General features: G+C 35.8%; 2 protein-coding genes and 1 long non-coding RNA gene across 5 annotated transcripts in view; 2 read left to right on the plus strand and 1 right to left on the minus strand.

The window, feature by feature from the left end:
* LOC121739415 (F-box/LRR-repeat protein 16) lies at positions 1-10,035 on the plus strand. Of its 3 annotated transcripts, none has more exons than XM_042131878.1 (8): positions 1-145; positions 3,210-3,559; positions 4,094-4,387; positions 4,477-4,599; positions 4,678-4,846; positions 5,254-5,449; positions 6,381-6,529; positions 8,988-10,035. In XM_042131878.1, the coding sequence occupies exons 2-8, from the start codon at positions 3,281-3,283 to the stop codon at positions 9,134-9,136; spliced, it is 1,359 nt and encodes a 452-aa protein (XP_041987812.1). In that variant the 5' UTR covers positions 1-145; positions 3,210-3,280; the 3' UTR covers positions 9,137-10,035. The 3 variants fall into 3 exon arrangements, with proteins under 3 accessions (XP_041987812.1, XP_041987813.1, XP_041987814.1); XM_042131879.1 differs by having other exon boundaries at positions 3,213-3,559; XM_042131880.1 differs by lacking the exon at positions 4,477-4,599.
* On the minus strand, positions 6,297-24,770 carry LOC121739416. The gene is made up of 3 exons (XR_006037443.1): positions 24,760-24,770; positions 19,290-19,294; positions 6,297-6,361 (listed from the first exon to the last, which is right to left on the minus strand). It is a non-coding gene; the product is annotated as an uncharacterized LOC121739416 (long non-coding RNA).
* Positions 23,844-24,949, plus strand: part of LOC121739412 (nuclear pore complex protein Nup160 homolog) — a 52,022-nt gene continuing 50,916 nt past the window's right edge. The window contains exons 1-2 of the mRNA XM_042131876.1: positions 23,844-24,105; positions 24,220-24,325. Coding sequence (XP_041987810.1) covers positions 24,012-24,105; positions 24,220-24,325 — 200 coding nt within the window. The 5' untranslated portion in view covers positions 23,844-24,011. The remainder of the gene's footprint in view (positions 24,106-24,219; positions 24,326-24,949) is intronic.

Consider the following 24,949-nt stretch of genomic DNA (forward strand, 5'->3'; position numbering starts at 1 on the left):
CTAATTTTCTTTTGCTGGACATAAATTATTTTGTGAAATAACAATAGAAAATTAAATTAAAAAGGTGTTGATAGCAAGTTATATTACGAAAGAAAACAATAAATATAAAATAATGGCTACTCTGCGAGCGGTCGTTTATTTATAGGTTCGTATAATATTTCATCGATTTTTTTAACTATATTAGTTATTTTGCTTTATATGACCACATAATTGCCCTTAATAAATTAAAATTCAACAAATAATACGAACAGATTGCAATTATGAAAAAAACATTCAAGGAACATGTATTGATTCGACATAAATTATTATCTAAACATTTACATATTTGTAACAGATTATTTTATAATCACTATTTTATGTTTTGTTTATAATTATTATTTCATTTAGTATAAATAGGCATATATCATAATATGATAAATAATAAATTCCTTAATAATCATATAAACACAAAAGTCTGTTTTTCCTGAACTGCCAGACTGATAAATCCAACAAAAATAGGATAAACTTTATCACAGAAAAGTGTATGGTTCCTGCTGTATAAACTATTATTCGGGTTCCGTACCCAAATAGTAAAAACGGGACCCTATTACTACGGGACTTTGATGTCTGTCTGTTTGTCCGTCTGTATGTCATCAGGCTGTATCTCAAGAACTGCTATAGCTAGACTTCTGAAAATTTTACAGATTGTATATATCTGTTGCCGCTATAACAACAAATACTAAAAAGAAAATGAAGTTAATAATTAACGGGGGCTCCCATACAAGAAACATTTTTTTTGGGCCTTTTTTGCTTGTAATCAATAATGGTAACAGTTAGGCACTTAACATTTTTATGAAATCCTTAATTATATTTGTACTTTAATAATCAACCCATCGATCGTGGAATAACGAGACACAATAGCTAATCTATTGTTATCGCGGACTGATGCGGCCGCTTAGGGCTTCATGAATTAATAATAAAATTAAAATAAAGTAAATATTTAAGGGGGGCTCCCAAAAAAAAAAACCACAATTATTTGTCTACTTTCACTCTATACCTGTATGTAACCCTTTTTGCGCAAGTCCAACTCACACTTGTTTTAAACTAATAAAGCTGTAAGCCACATCAAGTATCTTATGAGTTATGAGTAATTATTTTTTCAAACATGTAGAAATGTTCTAAAAGTTAAAAGTAAGATCTGTGCAAATAATGTTATTTATTTACATACACACTTAGTTAAATAATTTATTTGAGTTTAGAGATTAATTAATGTTTTAAATTCAAATTATTTCATAGTCAAATTAGTAGTATAAATTAACTCTAAACAAACAAATTAAAAGGCTCATCTTCATTACTCCTTCTCATACACACCACCCTGAAAAAGAAAATGAAATGTTTTTTTTTCTATTGATTAGAAACTAACACCTTGGGAATATATTATATCGGGAATAAAATGCCTACTAATGCTAAAACTGACTTGGGAACTATCTCAGTGTAAAAACCAGTCAGCCCTGTACGAGTGCGCAGGACCTACTTTATTGAAGAGATATTATTAGAATAGAAAAATAAATACATAATATGTTGCCAACATTGTCATTACCTGTAACTGTACATCAATTTGAATATTATATTGGGTGGCGCAATATGCATTATGCAGCACCCAATAAAGTTGTTTGATGTACTTAATTGTAGTCTGTAGAGCAGTTTCAGTTATTTTAACCATTTAAAAAAATTGCTTTAAATAGCACAAGACTCAAGAGTAATATGCATATTTGGTCTATTTATCAACTATTACTGGCTAATATCACACACAATATAATATTATAGTACAGGAGCCCTAGAACAAATTTTTTTTATTACTATCAAGCTAATTTTTTGTGAGTAGCTTCATTTTGATAAGACGAACAACATTTTTATTTGCGAAAAATCTCGAAAGTGGTAGCTAACAGAGATAGAAAGGATTTCATACTTTAAATTGACGGTCCTAAAATATGGATTGTTCTATTTGTAGGACAATGTTACTCTTAAATTATATAACTACTAGCCAGTATAAGTTGCCCGCGACTTCGTCCGCGTGGACTTCAGTTTATAGCGCGCGATGTCAACAAAATATAAAATATATATTTTATATTTTGTTGAGCATATTTTAGAATATCGCTCCCCATAGAAATCCTATGAACCATCACACACGACGAAGTTAATTTATATTTTGTATCTTCTTAATACCGAGCGAAATGGAAATATATATTTCGTATCTTAATATTTTATCTTAAGATACGAAATAAAATAAGGTTTAAGGTTACGCCCCTGCATAGATAAAGTACTGAGTTATTTAATAATGTAATGTAAATGTAAAAACCGGCCAAGTGCGAGTTGTACTCGCCCATGAAGGGTTCCGCAGCAGCATAAGGTTTATTTTTATGAAATAAACCTTATGCTGCTGCTTATATATAAGGTTTACCATTTATGACGTATAAAAAAAACTACTTGCTACAATTTTCGTTGGTAGTATTTATAGTAATGTACATCATATTTTTTTTAGACTTATCATGCCCCTACTTTAGAAGTTAGAGAGGAGGGGGCACACATTTTACCACTTTGGAAGTCTCTCTCGCAAACTATACAGGTTAGAAAAAAATGATATTAGGAACCTCAATATGATTTTTGAATTTTTGAATACCTATTAATAGCACGCGCGCATAGGTTAGATGAAAAAAAATGTTTTATAACTTTTCCATTTTTGTATCAAAATCTTAATGCGGTTCACAGACTACATCTATTTACCAAGTTTCAATAGTATAGCTCTTATAGTTTCGGAGAAAAGTGGCTGTGACATACGAACGGACGGACAAGCACACTAAGGACAAGCAGACAGACATGACGAATCTGATATCCATATTATGGACATGGTATGGTTATGGATTCCATAATATACCAATTTTCATTGTGTACAATACGTCTTATAGTACATTATTTTGATAAATCTCGTTGGGTTGGCCAGCGTTTGCAATGTAAGCGGAAAAAATCTAATTATTTACGACATCACATTAGAGATCTAAAAAATAACAGTATTTTGTACTATTTAACGGATATTATAATACGTATAAACCTTACTCTTCAATCACTCACTCTACAAAATCCGTTGCGTAGTGTTAAAGATTTGAGCATACAAAGGGATAAGGGACAGACAGACAGACCAAAACAAAACAATAAATTTAGTTATATTGTAGTAGCGGTGGCGGGGTGTGATCCCGGGGGCTCGAGCGGGCGCGGGGACACGCTGCGGCGCGTGCGCGTCAAGATGTCATCGGTGTCGGCGCAAGGCGTGGTGGAGCGCGCGTCCGCGGAGCTATCGCGCCGCATCACCGGCCTGGGGCTGCGCGGCCGCAAGCGCTCGCCCGGCGTCGTAGAGCGCGTGGCCAGCGCGCTGTGCGGGCCCGCAGCCGCCGCGCCGCGCGTCCCCCGCCGCCGCCGCCCGCAGCCCCGCCCGCTCCTGTGGCCACAATTCGTCCTCGACGAGAGGTTCCTCGAGAAGTTCTTTCTGTACTTTAACTCGTCGGAGAGAAGGAACCTGGCTCAGGTTTGTTTTTCTATATTTATACTTGCATTGTTTCCTGACTGAGTTATTGGTTGTGTTTAAATGACTCGTTCTTGACCAGCATCAAGTACACTCGATTGTGAGAGATTGTGAGTACAACTATGAACTAGGTACTACGGTAGTTTTCTTTTGATCTAGATTTTGATGTTTCATCTCTCATCTCATCTCAGGATACGTACGCATTCGATTCCGTGCATCGCAATCGATCGCGGCCGCGCGCGGCCGGGCCTTCGACTGTCGTCGGCCGCGACAATAAGAGTATGAAAATGTATGGCACCGCTTCCGAGGCCCGCGACAGGCGCGCGCGGCCTGAGGTCAGCGCGCCATCTACGTCATCAGTCATGTGTTTATTGAAGCCACAACCATGGTCGTGCGTGATCCTCCTCTTCTTCTTCAAGAAAGAGCTAGGATCACGCACGGAATTGTACCCTTAGATCTTTGCCATATTAATGCCTTTGAATGATTTAAAATTTTGAAATTGGAGGTTTTTATTTTACGTTTTATTTCCTGGCTCAGGTGTGCACCAAGTGGCGGGACGTGCTGTACTCGTCGCCGCGGTGGTGGTCGGGGCTGGTGGTGGCGCTGGACTGCCGCGAGCTCCGCACGGAGTCCGGCTGCTGCATGCAGAGGTTCTACAACTCGGTCGTGCGGAGGGGTATCAGAGGCGTAGTGCTGCTCTCCGCCACCGACGACGATATAAATGAATTCATCAGACTGTTCCCCGTCTCGGCTCACCACGTCCACGCCATCGGCTTGAAGGGTTGCACTCTGACCGACAGGGGCCTCGAGACGATATTGGACCATCTGCAGGTGAGAGCGCCCGTCGTTTGTCGTCGTTTGATAACTTAAGCTTTACAATTAACACAGCTGTAAATACCTAATCTAATATATTGTTTTAGGTCCTATTCGAACTCGAACTAACGGGGTGCAATGAGATAACAGAAGCAGGTTTATGGGCATGTCTAACTCCACGAATTGTTTCACTCACGCTTGCAGATTGTATTAATATTGCTGATGAGGCTGTAAGTGGACTTGGTTTTTTAAATGTTCTGTGCTATTCATTATAATTTTAAATACTTACCCACATCGTAATTTTCTAGGTTGGTGCTGTGGCTCAGCTACTGCCGTCTCTATATGAGTTCTCTCTTCAAGCTTATCACGTGACGGACGCAGCACTCGGATATTTCTCGCCCAAACAGAGCGCATCGCTGAGCATATTACGTCTACATAGTTGCTGGGAGTTGACCAATCACGGAGTTGTTAATATTGGTAAGAATACACATTCGAAGGGCAATACTTATAGCAAGACCAAAAAAAACTCGCCATTTTTAGGAAGTATTTATAAAGCTGTGTTGATTGTACTTTTCAGGATATATCGTGTCAAGTTTGTTACACTGCAAGGGGTGTTATTTTTTTCCAAAACAGAAAAATATGTTCTTGCTAAACGTACAGACTCAAGAGAGCGCTAAAGCGCTGCCTGTCATGTCTAATGTGAAGTCCAATTTTACGACGTTGGAATTACGCCTTTATTTAAGAAAAGTTACCAATACTTCTTTAGACCTCCAAAATAGTGAAAAACTTTTGCTCATATGGGTTTCTTACTTTTCGTTTTAACTTTTAAGAAACAAAATTAATAGCTATTTTTCTATCATCACCATGTTTTTTTACCGTTCCAGTTCACTCTCTACCGAACCTGACAGTGCTGTCGCTGTCTGGATGCAGCAAAGTAACAGACGAGGGGGTGGAACTGCTGGCGGAGAATCTGCCGCGCCTGCGCAGCCTCGACCTGAGCTGGTGCCCGCGCGTCACCGACAACGCGCTCGAGTACATCGCCTGCGATCTCAATCATCTGGAGGAGCTCACGCTTGACCGGTGAGTAGATTTTTTAAAATTGGAATCTATATTATATCTTACTAGATGAGGCCCGCAACTTGGTTAGCCCAAAATTTGCTTAGTGGGAACCTTACACTTTTCCGGGATATAAAGCATCCTATATCCTTTCCCCGGAGTATCTATCCCTATATCAAATTTCAGCAAAATCGGTTCAGTGATTTGGACGTGAAGAGGCAATAGACAGACAAACTTTCGCATTTATAATATTAGTATGGATTTATCAGCGCGGTCCAAAGGAAGGAGGGGTCATAGGGACCAAAATCTAATTATTAATAAGTAACAACCATTCAGTAAAGTTGGTTCTTATAATATATTATCATAGATATTGTATCTAATAATTTGTGTATAAGGTAAGGCTAATTATTTAGGCTGCCTAAAGCATTTCCCTTTCCAAAGAAGGCTTATTCAGGCTCATCTAGACTTTATAAATAAGTTATACAGAAACATAATAATATTATCTTATTGCTGTTCTCAGGTCTTAATTTGCTAAAGACCTATTTAACCATTTCCTGATAGGTGCCGGATAGTCTATAGATAGATAGATTATCTAATAGATACTCCATACTCTATCTGTCAAGTTAAGTTGTGGATAACCCATCCGGCACTCACAGAGAGTGGTGAAACAGCCCTTTATGCCTGGGTTACACGGTGCGAGCTGACATGCGAGCTGGCCTAGTCAGTTACTGAGGTGCAGCTACTTGCACCGTTTGCCCGCATCATACGAGTTACTGTCATGTGCGAGTGAGTCAGTTGTTCGCGTGCGAGTTACTACGTATTTTGATTTCACTCGCCACTCGCCTTCCCAGTCGAGCTGCTCACGTGCGAGTACGCAGGCGCAGTAGCTGCCTACTGTCACTTCAGCTGCTCGTACTGAGTAATCCATCCTATAGTCTCCTTTGATTTTCCTCAGATGTGTCCACATAACGGACATCGGCGTTGGCTACATCAGCACGATGCAGTCGCTGGTGGCGCTGTTCCTGCGCTGGTGCTCGCAGGTGCGCGACTTCGGCGTGCAGCACCTGTGCGGCATGCGCGCGCTGCAGCTGCTGTCGCTTGCCGGTATGTAGAAGAAAATTGTTGTAGGTAGTTTCGCATAATGGAGAATGTTACTAGGTATGCCAAATCGTTTCTGTCACAGTAAAGCCTGTATGTATACAAATACACTAGTTTTTATTGTAGTCAGACTCGCTAATGAAGGGTACCGTACCGTTATAGAGCAAAATAGGCCAAACATTGTGTTTTTTTGTATGGGAGCCCCCCTTATTTTTTATTTTATTTTAATATTTTTATTCATTAATAAAGTACGGTACACATATAATAAATGATTTTGGGAAAATTTCTAGTGTTACCACAGAATATATATTAGTAGTACCAACAGATTTCCCAATCGTGCAACCCGTTTAAAAAAATAACAACTCATGTTACGATACTATAAAGTTCAAATTCCGACCGCGCAGTGCTAAGCGCCTACAATTATATTTGCCTACATGTGCGCTCTCTTTCTCTCGCGTAAGAGGTACCCTTTCTGACGAAATCAAGAGTGTCACCTTTTAGAAAATAAAATAATCTTCTTTTAATTACTATAGCTACTAATAGCAAACTTTTTTATAGTAATAATCAAATTTTAGTAACCCAACGTATATTTTATAATAGTTTTATATTCGATTATAGTGTAGGAGCTGGTCAGGAATTTTTTACAACTTAAACATAGTAACTTGTGTTTATTTATGTGTAGTATGCGGTTTGTTTGTAACAAATTAATTTATTTGCTATGTTTGTGTATTTTTTTTATCTTTTTTTGTATTTTTAACCGACTTCCAAAAACGAGGAGGTTATAAAGTCTTAAATTACTTTATTGAAATATTTCTTTGACTTTTTTCAATTGTCCATATTTATTAGATTAATAACGATTCTGTCACAGCGGTTAAATCAGTACTGTCTTCATTACTTTGAAGTCGTTACCAGTCCTAAAAGCTTCAGATATTCTGACATTGACTGAACTCACGATAAAATTAGCTGGTACCGACTTCAAATAATGAAGACTGTAGTATGTACAGAAATAGTTGAGATTTAGACGAATTCTGAAAAAGGCACTATTATAGAGTAAGAGTTATTTAATACTTTTTAGTTCATATTATTATTGTTTTTACCTTGGAAGTCGGTTTTAATTTTTTGTTAAAAATAATATTTTTTAGTATTTGTTGTTATAGCGGCAACAGAAATACATAATCTGTGAAAATTTCATAAGTCTACCTATAGCGGTTCTTGAGATACAGCCTGGAGACAGACGGACAGACATCGAAGTCTTAGTAATAGGGTCCCGTTTTTACCCTTTGGGTACGAAACCCTAAAAAGTATGTAATGTTACAGTTAAGCTAAGCCGCCCGCCGCCAATATTCGAATTTCTGATCAGAAAAACTCGGACGCACCGACCCGCTCATACATTTTGACACGTCCGAATTCTGATAGTTTGTGGGGTCCACAACAAAATGTATGAACAGAGTGCGTTCCTAGCGGGGCGTCCGAATTTTTCATCTAAATTTCGGATAGTGTGCGGCCGGGCTAAATTTATCATTACCTTATCATAGCACTTTAGAATGCAATGAAAAGGATCAAGAAGTTTCAAATGTAACTTGCGAAGATTGTGCCGCCAGCAGAGGTGGCCGTAAACATAATAATATTATTATACAACTTTTTTAATGTGGCTACATCGACGAAGCGGGCAGCCTTCAACTACTGCTACCAAGAGTTATTGGAAAAAATGGTCTTTACAACAATAAACTGTACTCTATTTCCAAATGGATCTAACCTCTTCATAGCTTTTATCATTTTTTTTTGCATTTTAATTTCCTTTCGATCTATAAAAAACAACTTTTTTGGCGAATTGGTACTTGTATTTTTACATTAAGGCACAAGACATGATTTCCTTGTATTCGAATTGGACATTTTTAATAATATTTACGTATAATTTCGACGGCAAAGGCGCGCGACCGCGAGCGGACTGAGTGAGCCAGACTAGCGGGGTGTATGATGACGTCACACCGTAACCGTACAGTTACAACTTGTAAACTAATTAACGTATCCAAGTAATTCTTTCACTAGTATTTTTTTATTTTTGACAGAGAATATGGACTGCTAATAATCAAAATTAGGTAACATTCATCATTCCTTTAAGGATGAACTTTGCGGAAATTTATCACGAGGGACATTTTTCCCGAATAAAATGTATCCTAAATCCACCAGTTCGCTGTGCATCGTTGCGTGGGTGTACTATAAAAATATTTCTGAAATAATAATTAAAGCACATTTTTAATTAATTACCTATAATGTTATGCAAAATTTTTAGATACAAAACTAAAGGAACTAGGAAATACTTTTTACTTTACAATTTACATTTACGATATAACGCGTTTTAATTTATGTTTTTTTTTACTGTTAGCAAGGTTCGGTTTTAGTAATTCACCTGCTCAACTGAGTATATTTGCAGTTTCTCCGTATTTATAAAGTGTGTGTACAGGGTGTCCGCTGCTCACGTCCAGCGGCTTATCCAGCTTGATCCAGCTGCGGCAGCTGCGCGAGCTGGAGCTGACGAACTGTCCCGGCGTGTCGCCCGAGCTGCTGGACTATCTCCACGAGCATTTACCACGTTGCCTCATCATAGAGTAAGTTGCCGAGGTTGTTGTAGTTGCTGCGCGTGAAACCATTACATAAATACTTCCAACTTCATACGCAAGATAAAAGTTTACGTTCTCAAAGGAATAATGTGAAACATAACTTAACTTTTACTACATTTTCATCTATATGAGAACATTTTAAAAAATGCAGGAATAATGCAGCAGAAATCGCTAATCGAATAGCCAGTGGAAAGCCCACGCGTTTGCAACTATTAACATAATATTAACTTGTATAATTCATACAAAGATTATAAACGGTGAGTACAGTATGTATATAAGAATAGTATTACACATTTATAGTCAATTTAAACAGTGCATTGTGACAGAATATATTCACTTTCAGAGGCTATGTATTGTATAAGATTATTTGGAAATGTGATAGCAAATGTAAGAGTTATTATTGTGAGCCCTCAAACCGACATAGTTTGTGTTGTTTCAGTGATGAATGTGTATTTGTACTCAGAGACGGTGCAGTATTGCATAATTTATGTTTTTTATTATAGATGTGTGCAACTTATTACGATAGTCATTAGTCATATTTCAATCATGTGTCATAGAGTAAAAGTTATAATTAGCCATTGTTCTTTTAATGGTATTCGTATGTACAACAATTTGTAGGCTATTTTTGTAGTAATTTAATATTTTGTGAGATTAAACGTGAAAAAGACAGTTTAATGTAGATAATATTATGTTTAGTGTTAGCTAATATTCCTCGTTGCTTTTTTATTGCTGTAAAAAGTATTTAGTTTGAATGCTTTACTATAGGCATTTGGTTGCCAGTATCTGCCCTATTTTACCTATGTGCTCCAATTTCTATAATTGCTCAAACTCTAAAATGGTAGGTACTTTATAGTTTTACATCTAATATATAAAATTCTCGTGTCACAGTTTTCGTTGCCATACTCCTCCGAAACGGCTTGACCGATTGTTATGAAATTTTGTGAGCATATTGAGTAGGTCTGAGAATCGGCCAACATCTATTTTTCATACCAAAAAATATTTATATGGCAAAACAACGTTTGCCGGGTCAGCTAGTAATATATAAAACTTTGCTGAAAATGCTAATTTTTTTTTTGTTTGTGCTTTCTTGCAAAGATACTTTTGTACAAATACGTACCTGCATATTTCCAGTGTTTTATCTTATTCTGGTTGGAATTTAAGGTATACGTACACGACAAACTTATGGGAAGGAAATACTTCTATAGCACATTGACGTATTTTGGATTACACTGAAACAGATTAAATGTACCTAATTAAGAATATTATCACATCAATTTTGTATTAATGTTAAAATACCTTTTGTATACAATTCCCCAATTATTTTGTGTTTAAGTACTTACCTAAATAATTCATAATATTTATATTTATTTAACAAGAGTGTAAGTAGTATAGCCTATGTTCTATGATATTAAAACATTTTCAGACTCAAGTACGTAATGGAAATATTCTTTAAATGAAAAATAGTAGACATAGTTTTTAAAAGTCAGAATAGTGAATTTGTAAACATTTATCTAAGACTTGCGTACAAGCTTTGAAAAATGCATTTTAGACTTAGATAGAAAAATTGCTGCATTAGTATTATTTAAATTTATGTATTTCAAATGAAGAATCATTATTGAAAATTATTATCCCTAGGTATAGACTAGAAAACGATCACATTAATCTTTTTACGAGACAAATAAATTTTATTTGTCTCGTAAAAACTACAGTAGCAGTCAGAACCTTAATTTTGTAATAGTCACAAATTTATAAAAAATACAATTTGTAGCCAAATAACTCTCAACAAAACTTATGATGTAAGAACAATACTGCATTTGTCTGATTGAATTCAATTATTAAAATTATTCAATTATTTAATACAGAAGAGTTTTTAAGGCAAATACAGTAACACCCGTTTTTATGACATTTAACAATGTCCCGATACCCATAATATTCTGTATATATATTTATTCGATTATTTTTTAACTTTTTTTAATAAAAAAAAAATGTTATACGGTTACATTTCGAATTCCGATGCTAAACATGGCTTTTAGGATAAACGTTTATTTAAATATATGCTATTTTTAACATTGTGACGTAATATCTCACGAACACTTAAGGTGACAATACACAATGCACTCATTACAGCCCCTCTACATGTTGGCTCATGGATCACCTAGGTTGCCACTATAATAAGATATATTATTGCAATGTTTTGACGCTAGAGTGCAGCACTAGTAAACGAAAAGTTTTGTTCCACGCAGCCCTGGATTTATAAATAGGCCGTGTAGGCTGCGACCTAGGGGCGGCAGATTTCGTACCGGATTTCGTACTAGGCCTATAACACTCATAAAAAATCTAAATCCGAAACTAGTTCGGCGATTGACAACGTTTTTGTCAATATTCTATATGAGATGTGCAATATGGCAGATTTTGGTCGGATTATTTACTGTATGTGCTAGTAGCGTCCTAAGTTGTGTAATATTCCCTATACTACGACTTTTCTATACTCTGCGGTAGATATGCACGATAATGGACAGTCAAAGAAGGTCATCATCACCTAGGTATTTAATCATCATGGGCCAACATGGACAGGCCTCATTCCATCATTTCAGTCTATATCCGTCCAAGCCCGAATCAAATATTCATTTCGCGCGTTGAATTTTTACATTACCGAGGTTAAAGTTATCGAAATTGCAACACATTGTACATACTTACTCGTTGTATTAGGTAATACATACTTATACAACAGCTATTCGGTTATAATTATAATACCGTCCGACTTCGCTGAGTGAATGTGAGTGTGCTTTAAATCTTTCTTAATGAACCCTAAAGCTTTCCAAACTGGGCTCTATTTATATTGGCGTAAGGTCTATGTAGATTATTATGGGTAGGTAGAGAATAGAGATACAGCACTATCTAGTGTGAATAGAGCCTCGAATTGGTTAAATTAAATAATATTGTAAAACTCTGATCAAATAAAACAGTGAAGTCATTATTTAATATTTGGCACACGTAAAGGCTGCGGCGTGTTAGTACACAAGCATAAACCACACACATCGGCGACTTTTTACAATTTAAGTGTCTAAACACACTAGGCTGAATTACGCCGGCGTAAATTCCGCCGCGTTTACGCCGCGTTTCAAAGTCATACAAAATACGGGTGGAACGCGTGAGACGACACACTATTCCGTCGCGTATTTGTATGACATTTGCGGCGGAATTTACGCCGGCGTAATTCAGCCTAGTGTATTTAGACACGAAGGCGTAGTTTCATTACATATATTGTGTGCAGTGCCGGTTTTAGCACTACCAGTGACCTGGGTGCCCGGGGTGCTGGCAGTGCTAAAAAAGGGGAGCCTGCGGTGGCGCCGAGACCGCCGAAGGCAAACAAAAAGGGTTATTTGCCTTCGGCGCTCTTTTTTATCCGGCGCCCTGGTCGTTCTCCCAGCGTCGCTATAACGCCGCCCTATAACGCCGCTACTGTTGTATGTATGTGTGACACAATGTAGGTACTGGGCTCACTGTGTGGTATTATTTGATCTGAGGCTATGAGTGTCAGTGTACAAAATTAATGTAGAAGAACCTCTGTATATTTTCAATCAGGATAATATTATGTCGCTACTATACAATCAAACCTGCTAATAGATGCAAATACAAAATCTTCATGGATGATTTGTTTTCTAATACTCTTACTGAATCATAATTTGTAAAATGGCTATAGCTCTCCAATTTCACAGTTTCAGTCACTCATTCTGTGTATATTAAAATTTAAAAAACTTTGAGTATTTCTTATTTGTACTCACTAGATACTTTGAGTTCAAAATAAAAGAAAAATAATTTTAACAGAGATATATAAATTTTTGTAGGTAATCTTGGTAATAATTGAATGAATGGTATACCATGGCAGCTTTTAGTATACTGTCTCATCATAAGATGTTATGATTATGTTTAATTATAGACATTAGATAAGCAAAATCACTTGAAGGCAATAAAGAAAAATTTCGGATGTAGTAGTATTATCACAAAAGACTCAAAAAGGTTTGTCTCCCTTATTAATAAAAATATTTAATTGTAGTGTAGATGTACCCCACCAAGATTGTTTTCACTATTGTTCTTGTTGACATAAGTTTAAATGAATGACAACAACGGCCTTATTAATAAACTAAGAATAAGACTGGACTAACTTAATATTTATGTTGCTGTCTTTGCATACCAAATGGCTTTTGCAATATGTAAGAGTCCTGTCTTGCTCTTTTATTAACGAGGCAGTTGAGGTATTATTACCGCTACAAATAGATGTATGTATGTAGTTGTAGGTGTTGTCATTACCCTAGCACTCTTTTTCATTCAAATGAAATAAAAGAGACCACAAAAGCCTCTTATGTATTATGAACCAAAATGCAGACCATAGAATTAGAACGTATTTTGATATCGTTGATGCAGACTCTATTGCCTCTATAGACCATTGACATTAATATGTAGTATGTACTATCAGAGAAGTTGATTCCTATGCAAATCGGGGACCTAAGTAGTTTGGTTGCGTTACGTCAAACCCAGCTGACAGATCACAATTAACATTGAATTGACATAGATATTCGACCAAATAACGTAGGTCTGTCAATTGCATAGGAATCAACTTCCTCGATGGTGCCATGTTCGAAAAGCTGTTCCTATAAAATATATATTATCCATATAGTAATGTGCCCTTTTCTTTTCTCTACACGCTTAGTCGATAAGTAAAAATTATTTCTGAATATATTTGTACTGACAAAAATAACTAGTCAAAGATATAATAATAGGCTATAAGTTGTTAAGGATAGGACTTAAGTATTTGAACATTTTGTGAAATGGTTGTAAAATTTATACAAGCAATATATTTTATTATTGTTTATTCTGAAATTATTTTTGATTATTAATTTTGTATCAAATTCATTGATGCATTTAATAATCATAATATGTTTAGGTCTACCAGAATCTGATGGCAAAAAGTGAGAAACTAAATTGACTCTAGCAATACCGGGGTAATTGGCATAAAATATTTTGATCCTATTTTTCCTTATAGCGGCTGATTCTGTGTGTGAACTGTGAAACATACAAATATATAAATTTATCCAATGATCAAGGATATTTTTAGAAAATCTGCCGTCAAAATTTGCCATCAGATTCTGGTAGGCCTATAGTAACGTTTTTTTTTACAACTGCATTAATGTGTTTTTTATTCTGATAATATTATGTTGTAAATTCAGTCATTAATAAATGCACTTAGGTACTAAATGCAACCTAATCTATGTGTTGCCTTTTGTATTTTCTACTACCTTCGTTAAAACCTTTTTAATCACTTTATTTGTACAAAACTAAGTGAGATGTTATAGTGCAATATAGATGTATTGTTTTATTAACGCATTTTTATTCCATCTGGGCATACCTAACCTTTTATCATAGTTATTAATTTAAAATAGTCTGTCAACAGTCCGTTATTCAGGGGAAAGTAGCTATTTTAGGTTTTATGTTCTCTATATGAGATTAATGATAGGACACCGCGCGCGGCGCTACGACGCGACGTCCGCGTAGCGCCGCCACAGGCGCCGAGCGCGGAGACCGATCATTAATCTAAGTTCTCTATATTTTAAAGTTTGATGCAAAGAGAATATAATCACTACGTTTTATTTTGATGTTAGGTACTGACGGTCAATTCGGCACTGCTAAGCTCCTCTCCGCTTCGCTCCGATTCAGTGGAAACGCGACGTAACGCGCGCGCGCGGTCAAAATGAAATGGGTACAAAGTAAAAGTATAGTTTGTCCGGCCGCTTAAGGGTGAGGACTCTAAGCGGTGGCTTCTTTCGTTCCACCAGACGAACTATAACAGCACATCAAGTTACCACGTAGGTACTCTCAAATTTCTCCAACATAAAATAGGTAACAAACTCTATTGTTATTTGTTTGTAGATTGAAGGTTTTTTCGGTTTTGACCATGATGTGCTCTTGAGTCTTGACCGACCCTATAACAAGCCTAACCCCAAAACGTAAATTTTATATCGCTTAACCTCTGACGTCCTTTATAAAGTGCTAAATAAACCATACTGTAAAGGCCGAGTATTTCTTGACATCTTAGTTCGACAACGGACGACCGACCTTTATGTAGCATCAATTCCCGGGTAGTTGTATTTTTCCGCTAAAAAAGTATTAGACCCGCCAATGCTACCAACCAATGAAATTTAACCAATGGCAATAGTTTGTCCTTGGATTTCGATAGAGATCGCATGATGAGTGCCCTTCATTTACGCGAAATTTGCTCAGGAGTTTACAACAATGGCGGCGCGTGGCCGACGCAGTAAGTAAAATTTACTTTTTTTTTTGTTTTATTCACTTGTCATATTGTAGATATTTTATAGAATTGTAAATTATTAAATATTCTTACAAAAATACATCATTTTGTCAAGAAATAAAGCATAATTAAGTAAATAAACTGTCGTAAAGAAATGAATCCTTTAGAAAGGCACTTCGTACGCAATTTCAAATTAAAGAATGTGGAATTGATCCTTTCTATATCCATGTCGGCCGTAGTACTTAACGTAGTATATTTATGTTAAGTATATTGTTATATAATTCTATTTATATATAATTATTATTTTCAGCGTTACAAGACCGCAATATAACGGAATTATTAAATAACTCAAGTTTGAAGACTCAAGTGAGGATGAAGATTTAATTGAGAGACACGCTTCATAAACGAATTACTATCTTCAGCAGACGACGGCTCGAAGGAAAGTTCCAACAGCGCTGATAGCAATTCACCAAGAGGCCGGGGTAGTGCTCGTAGTCCAAGCAGGGATATTGGTCGTCGAGGCCGAGGCAGACGACGTGCTGGGTGTCGGGTTCGTACACGTGGTGGCACTCGCAGTCGAGGGCTGGCTCGGCCACAAGACGCTCCTTTGTGGTAGTCTTGTGACTATTTATTAATATCTTGATAGAAATAAATAAATATGTGTATGTTTGGTACCTAACTTGTGACATTACATAAGATTATATTAAAAAATAAAAATATTTGTATTATTTAAACACCTAACCTACTTATGCCAAAATGACCTAAAGTCCTTTTCAAAGGACAAAAAATACCTAAACTTCAATATGCTTGATGTGTTGATCAAATAATACCAAAAAACATTTGTTTTAGTGAAATTCCCGGAAACCCCTGGTTTATGTTTTATTTAACTTGCAAAGTCTCGGCCTTTGCACCATAAACAGTTTAATGCTTTATAAAGGACATTCGGCCATATTGGCAAGTGATTTCAGTTATAGCTCGGGTATCAGGAGGTTAAGTATCTACTTCAATTTTACTTTAAACTTACTTATTAAACATCACATCATCACAACATCGGTATTAATTCGATTTCATTGAAGAGCTCTAACTTCTCTACATCCGAAGAGCCAGCATGGCACAGTTTGTTTTCTAAATTAGAACACTGTGCTTTTTTGTATCTAAATCCAAATCCTCCCACTACCTATTTTGAAAATACGAGCGATAGGACACTCACTATTACACCAAATAATATAATCTTCATTTATGTGTTTTAGGGTTCATTTCACATTGAAAAATAAATATAATATTTATATTGCAAAAGCCGAGCCGCTCATGGCTCGTCTTGTTTTGCTGTAATTCTACAAATATAAGAAGAGCTTCGGATATTACACAAAAATGTTTGCAAACTGGAGTTCTTTTTACGTTGGTCAATAAAGCCTGGGCCGTGGCGGCCGGCCGGTGCGGGCGCGCGCCGAGTGAGAGCGGCGCTCGGCGCCCCTAGGACCGCGGCGCCCGTGGGCACCGCACACATTGCACCTAAGGGAAAGACGCCCCTTTATATAAAGTTGAAATTCCGACTTGTTACGTAGTATATGACATTCTCTTTGTTCCGACCGCGCAGTGCTAGATGACACTACGATGTTACCACTTTTTAATTTCTTTAATTTTTTTGACAGACTATAGACCTGACAATATAGATAAACGATGCTGAAAATAATTTTATTGTAAAGAATATTGTTTTCCCGCTAATATACTCAACACTGGCCATGGTTAAATAGCCGAAGTGCCATACAAAGAAAAACTCTAATACTTTTGACAGATGTCAGATGATACTTGTCAAAGTCACAACAATCCAGTGCTGCCAACTATGGGGATTTCCCACTAAATTTAGTGGGAAAAAATAAATTTAGCGGGTTTTTAGGGGGTAAAATATTTTGGGGATAATTTGGGGATAAAAATTTTGAAGAATGGAATATTTTTTTAATAACAACCTTAAAGTGGCTCGGAACTCTGCCGCGAGCGACCGCGACGGACGAAAATTGACGAAAATTGATTGACACACACGAATGACGAAAATTGAAACGAAATACCACTTTATGACATAGGCTGTAGGTTTCATTTTACTCAACCACTAGCTTTTACGCCGCCGCCGCGCCGGTAGTAAATGATACCTATATTCTATGTCCTAAAGTAGAACTGCCGCACAAAGCACATGTCGCTATAGTCTTTTGAGTCGTACCAGCTGACAGTAGGCTAGATATTTGTTGTTATTGTATGTAATGAAAAAAAAAGATTGAAGTATTTAAAAACTGCCGGCCTGTTTGTTTGTTTGGTCTGTTGCCTACTAAGCGCTCAAAACGCTGAAATACACCTTGTATTTCAGCGTTTTGAGCGCTCAGTAGAACATACCGCAAGAAATTTTAAATATTTTGATTTTTTGGGGAGTTTTTTTTGAAAGGACTATGAGAAGAAACGTCCCCACCAACCAACAGAGCAGAAACATGTGTCATTCGAAAGATCTACTAGAATAGAGATTTTTTTACTTTGGTGACATCTGTCAAATACATGGGGTTACAGTGCAATTCCATCAAACTTAGCGCGGCGTCGTCATCGTGCCATGACACGACGCCGTCACCCTGACATAGTGCGACGCCGGACAGTGTCGCGGTGACGCGAACGGTGCACCGCGCGCCCCTATTAAGGGTGAAACTTCCGAAAAATGACGTTCCAAACTTAAACGAGGCATGTGAAATACCTATCAAACAAAGTCGCGTAGTGGAAATATTGTCAGATTTCAATCAGTGGGCCACGGGGCCGCAGCGCACTGTTCGTGGCACCGGAAGTCTGAACACGCGTCACGTGTCACGGTGGCGGCGTCGTATCGTGGCACGGTGACGATGCCGCGCCGTGTTTGATGGTGACGCGGTCTTATATTTTATAATAATATATTGTTTTTATTTTATTTTTTCTCTTTTACTTTTAGATCATATTAATATTATTGTCTTCAATTAAATCGTCATATTTTGTTTGTACATAAAATTAAAAATCAGCACAATACGTATCGGGTCACGCGCAATATAGGGCTCTGTAGTACCGCTAGTTTTTGATAATTTTTGTATCGTCAATGAATGTACATTTGTAACGTGTTTTTCAATACCATCTCAGTTACGTTCAAAAGAGTTTGAACGAAAAGTTTCTTCATTTTTTTAGTTGATCGACTATTACTCAATTACTTATTTAAGAAGTTATCTTAGCCGTGATAGTTTTCCTTTAAAGTCAGCATAATATCTCCTACTCCCGCGATTTTTTCCACATTTCCAGAAGCAACCTGAGCTAAACAGCTAAACCTGAGCCTGAAACATGAGCTAAAACAATTTGAGCTAGTGGAAGGGGGGGACACTGGATTCTAACGATTTTTTCCACTTTAAAACTTCATATTTCACAAGTGGATCCCTAAATAGAAAATGATCTTTGAATACTCTGAATAATATTTTTAAAAAACGTACCCAACGACACCCTACACGATAGGATGAACGCGTAAAAAAATCACCCCCGCTTGATGTGTATGGGAAGGTACCATAAAAAAAAAAGATTTTACATACCATTTTGTCGCCATCATTAAGATAATATGCATACATGCCGAATTACAGCTTTGTAGGACCTGAGAAAAACCGCGGACAGACAGACAGACACACAGACGGACGGACAGACCGAAACTATAAGGGTTCCTTGTTGACTATGGAACCCTGATATGCTTTTTGTTTGTAGAAAAAAGTATTTTTTTGTTCAAAAATAAACACCTTTTTTTTGGAGAAATGTTTATTTTTTTAATAAACCCCATTGATTTTGAAACTGACACCACTGGTACTTAAGACTTTTTTGGGTCCCAGTGAACAAATCGAGACGCATCCCATGACTGTTGAAGGGTGGGGACGGGGTCCATACAAAATCCCCCATAGGCCAAATTTTGCTCTATAATCAAATTTTTCAAATTTTATATTTGCAACCAAGTACATATATAAATCAACACACATTGACGAAATATACAACTTATGCCTTGTTCGGGCGTTTGCAAAACAATTACAAAATTATAATTTTAATAATTATTATTCAAGTAAGTATATTCTTATTTTTATGGTATTCTAAATTATTAAACTAAATTATCTTGTACATTAGTATTATTACAGCGGTATTATATTATCATAAAATATTAATAATACCTACTTAATATATTTTATGAACTTAATTATAAATACTCAAATCGATACTAAAATATTCTTCTAATGAGTAGAAGCAGTGTTTTATTAGATACGAGTTTTTGCCCGCGGCTTCGCTCGCGTTAAGGAGTATTATTATATACAAACTTTCATCCCCTATTTTAACCCCTTGGGGTTGGAATTTATCAAAATACTTTCTTAGCGGATGCCTTCGTCACAACATCTACCTGCATGCAAAATTTCAGCCCGATCCGTCCAGTGGTTTGGGCTGTGCGTTGATAGATCACCATGTCATTAATTGTCAATAAAAATAATTAAAAAAATTCAATCCTCTAACTACACAAATAAACTTGAAGGTTATGTTGGTTGTTAATAAACGCACGTGTAAATTAAAAAAGATAATTTATAAAAAATATACTCACTTCGATTCCGCACTAAATTTACAAAATGTATAAGTTATTTATATACACTTCAGAACTCTTCGAAAACTAATTACATGAAATATTTTAATTAGCAACTTCACTTGAATAACACAATTATAACACAAAATAACGAAATACTTTTTCAAATTGATCGTAGCACTATCTGTCGGGACAAACTAAAATTAAAATAGAATAATATTGAATGCGATGATAGCGCCATCCGTCGAATCTGATGTAAAACATTCCAAAATCAAAAACTCCTTACAAATAAAAATTAATTAAAAAAACATCTGAATTCACAAAATTATTTATACACACTTCAAAACTCTTTAAAAAATAATTACATTTAATATTTTAATCAGCACATGAATTGAATAACAAAATTTTTTTCAAATTAATCATAGCACCATCTGTCAGGACAAACTAAAATTGAAATAGAATAATATTGAATGCGATGATAGCGCCGTCCGCCGGATCTAATGTAAAACACTCCAAAATCAACAACTCCTTATAAATAAGAAATTAATTGAAAAAACATTTTCCAGTAGACCAAACTGTAAATCTAAACCATTCTCGAATCTCCACGAACAAACACAAAAAATTTCATCAAAATTGGTCCAGTCGTTTAGGAGTTCAGTCACATACACACGCACACAAGAAATATATATATTAAGATGTGTTTAGTTTTCTTTTAAACGAGCGTAATTTATTTTCTTTTTTTAGGAAATCTGGTATTTTTTGTACATTTTGACGGACATATAATAGGGACTTTCGTTAAGCATTTTTATTCTAGAGTAGGGTAGGTGTAATTTGTTTTTGTGTCTAGTATTAATGTTGTGAGTCTCTTCTATTTTTGTGAAATGATCTTTATTTTTAAAAACAAATAAAGAAATATCCTGGATGTATATTGAAGGGATTGTTAGAAGGTTATATTTTATAAAATATGGTCTGCAACTGTCTCGATTTTTTATTTGGGCTATTATTCGGATGCATTTTTTTTGTAATATAAATAGTTCGTTGCTATTGACACTATTGCCCCACAAAATAACTCCGTATCTCAACCAAGAATATGCGTATGCATAATATGCTGAAAGAGCTGTTTTTGTATCCGTACTGTGTTTTAAATGATAGAGTGCGTAGGTAAATTTTGATAGTTTTATTTTAGTTTTTTCTATGTGAGATTTAATTAAATTAAATGTTTCTACTGTTTCTAGGTTTGTATTTTGGAAGGTGGTATTTATATTGAGAGGGGGTTTTTTGTATGATCTAAATTGAATAGTTTTGGTTTTGCTATAGTTTATTTCTAAGTTGTGATCCTGAAGCCAATCATTAATTTTTTTTAGCGTATCTTGAAGTATAGTTCTCAATTTACTATTATTTTCGTATGTCATAAGTATGGATATGTCGTCTGCAAATAAAATTGGTAAAGCTATCTTTCTGTTCAAAATTTTAGGTAGGTCATTTATATATAGTAGAAATAATATGCATCCTAGCACACTGCCCTGTGGGATGGAACATTTTATTTTCTGTTTTCGCGATCTTATTATTGTGATTTCGTTAGTATTATCGTTGTAATGATCTATTTGTACTATTTGAACTCTATTTTCGTGGTATGATTTAAACCAGGAGCATGCCGGTCCCCTTATTCCAGAGCCTTGTAATTTTTTAAGGAGAATATCATATTGGACTTTATCGTAAGCTTTTGTCATGTCCAATAGGACACCTATGACATGTTTTTGGTCATTAACATGTTGGAGTGCCATTTGTACATATTTATATACAGCTAAAGTCGCGGACCTAGCTTTCCTGAAACCATTTTGACTGTCATCCAATATGTTATTTTTCTCTAAAAAATAATATTATAATCTATTGCACATAGCTTTTTCAAAGATTTTTGAGAAGGTCGGTAAAATTGCTATAGGTCTGTAGTTACTTGGAGTGTGGGTGTCGCCTTTTTTATGGATGGGTTTTATTAAAGATATTTTTAATGGATCGGGGAATTTAGCTTCTAGGAAGCTTTGGTTAATAAGGTAAGTTAATGGTATCGAGAGATTTTCAGCACAGTGTTTCAGCAGGATGGGAGGTATGTCATCCACACCGCAACTATTTTTGTTCTTAATAGAGCGAATTATGTTTGTAACTTCTTTGTGGTTTACAGGATTCAAGTACATTGAACACATCGGAGAGTCAACTACTGGTCGGCCTTCCGCAATATTTTTGTTGTTCTTGTTTAACCCGACTGTTGCGAAATAATCATTAAAAGTGTTTGCGATATTTAATGGGCAGCTATAGTTACATCTTTGATTTGAGTTTGAGTGCTATATTTTTATGTATGTTTGTTTTTGTTTTAGTTTTACCAGTTTTTTGGTTTATAATACGCCACATTGTTTTCGTTTTATTGTCGGATTTTTCCATTTGTTTTATATAGTTTAGTTTTTTTGATGTTTTTATACTTCGTTGGAGTAGGTGCTTTAGTGTATTTCTTGTAATATTTCTGAATCACATCATTTTTTGACTCATTGACCATTTTTTTTAATATTCTTTTTTGTGTACAGGACTTTTTGAGACCTGTTGTTAGCCAAGTTTTAGCTGTTACATTATTTACTTTTATTTTTTGTATTGGTATACATTTATCGAGGGTTACGTTTATGATAGAGCTGAAAGAATTGTAATTTTGATTTAAATCTAATGTTTCTTTAATCAGTTCTTTCCATTCTATTTTACTTAGTGCATTTTTAAATTCGTTCATTTTCTTTATCGTAAATATTCTTTTTTTTTATATGTATTGGCTTTTTATTTTTAGATTGTAACTCAAGGTTATTTATTTTGATATCTAATGCTTTGTGGTCGAGAGAGGCCATAATCTTTGACACATGACTTTTTTATAAGTGGTTCGTAGTTAGTGAACAATAAATCTATGCACGTAGAACTGTTATGTGTTACTCTTGTTGGTTCCTTTATTATCTGTTTGAAATTAAAGGAGGCCATCAAGCAAGGCCAGTGGGTTTTGAAGTTGCTTTAGGGGGAAAACGTTTTGAATAGTTGGCAACACTGCAACAATCAACAGACAACAACAGTGTTGCCAACTTAGTGGAATTTCTGGTGGTTTAGACGTACCTTTCTGCGGGAAAATTTTGGTTTTAGTGGCTAGTGGATTTCTTAGTGGATGATATTTAAGTTAGTGGTAGCTTCGACGTTAAACCACTAATTTTTTTTTTTTATTATTTTCTATCCCTTGAAGACGCACACTGGAAACTTAATTATATTATTATTATCTTTATTCGTTTTGCCGCATTCTAACGCTGATATAGAGCGATTATTTAGCATGATGAATGTTGTCAAGACTTAACAGAGAAACCGGATGAAGTTTGATCGCCTTTCTTTCGTGCAAGGTTAGCACGCGAAGGCAAATACTGTAATAACAAAATAATACCAAATTATAAAAATTAGAACTAAAGAAATTTATTTTTCACAAACTGAACAAGTAAATCACAATGATTCCTCTAACAACGTTCATTTTTACTCTTTAGTTAAGTAGGTACCTACTTATACATAGGTACATTAGGTAACTAAAGTTTTCAAAAATAATTATTTCATAATAATAATGACGTTATTTTTGTATTATTTTCAAATTATATTCAGATAGGGTGTTGTTGTCTTTACGTTATTTAGTGGAATTTTGGTGGTTTGAGAGGCCATTTAGGTTTTAGCGGTTTCTGGTGGTTTACGCTGCTGAATTTGGTGGGTTAGTAAAAAAATAGTTGGCAACACTGGGCAACAATGTGCCGAATGCAGAGTTTTTATTTTTGAAAATTTAAACGTCTTTGTATTTATTACATGGTTAAACGTGCATAAAAGTTTTAGAATTTACAATCTTAAGAAGTTTCTAGCTTTCAATACAAGGTCTGTTTTAAATATCTATTTGTGGATAAAATCGACAGTGCAATGGAGTTTGTCGAAGGAGTACCGGTAACTTTTAGAGAGATCGCTCCAAATCTCAATATCCCAGAGAAATGGAAGGAAGTGGTGCTTAATACTGGTAAAATCTTTGCAGTAATTGCGGTTTATCTACTTTTGTAACTTAATACCATGGTATGGAGTATATACACTGAAGTAATGGTACCTATAGGTTAACAAGTTTTTGTCTATTCAGGAGGCACCCATAGTACACTACAAGATATAAAACTCCCTCAGAAAGCCGGAGGTTATTGGTATGAGGACTCTAAAAAGACCAACACTAGAAATAGGTTTATCTTTTGGTAAGCAAGCATTGTTTTTTTAATAACTTTTATAGTGTTTACAAATGACATGAAAAAACATGATTATTTTGTTGAATTATTAATTGGGAGTTTTATTAAGCCCCTCAATCATAATTTAAATGATCAAATATGTTTGTGCTGGTATAAAATTGAAATTTTATAAATCAATGATGGTTTGGTAAAGGTCCGGAAACCTATCCCAAGATTGATGGGGACCGGAGGTGAGGGGGGAGTGGGGAGGAGGGGTAAACACCCCCCTGTACCAAATCCCCACTGAGAACCCCCCCCCCAGTTTTGGAGCTACTCACCTTTGAAATTTTTGGAATTCTGAGGCTTGTTTTGTGAGAGTTGCCAGCTGCTGCTGCAGCACAGTCACAATTCTAAGCCGAGCCCCCCTTTTATTTGAATATGGTTGCCGGCTGCTGCCGCAGCACGCTCGCTGCATTCGTTGGCTCCCTCTGTGTTGTGGTGGTCTAAGTTCTAACCTAACCAACTTCTGGATTGTGTTTGTTTTGGTTTTGGCCCTTTCGGAGGGGCTGCCCCTCCCCCTTCGGTGGGTACGGAGGCACTCCCTAGTAAGTAAATAACACATAAACACCAGAAAGCACATGACCTTATCCAACA

The sequence above is a fragment of the Aricia agestis genome, chromosome Z (genome assembly GCF_905147365.1).
Source record: "Aricia agestis chromosome Z, ilAriAges1.1, whole genome shotgun sequence".
NCBI lineage: Eukaryota > Metazoa > Arthropoda > Insecta > Lepidoptera > Lycaenidae > Aricia > Aricia agestis.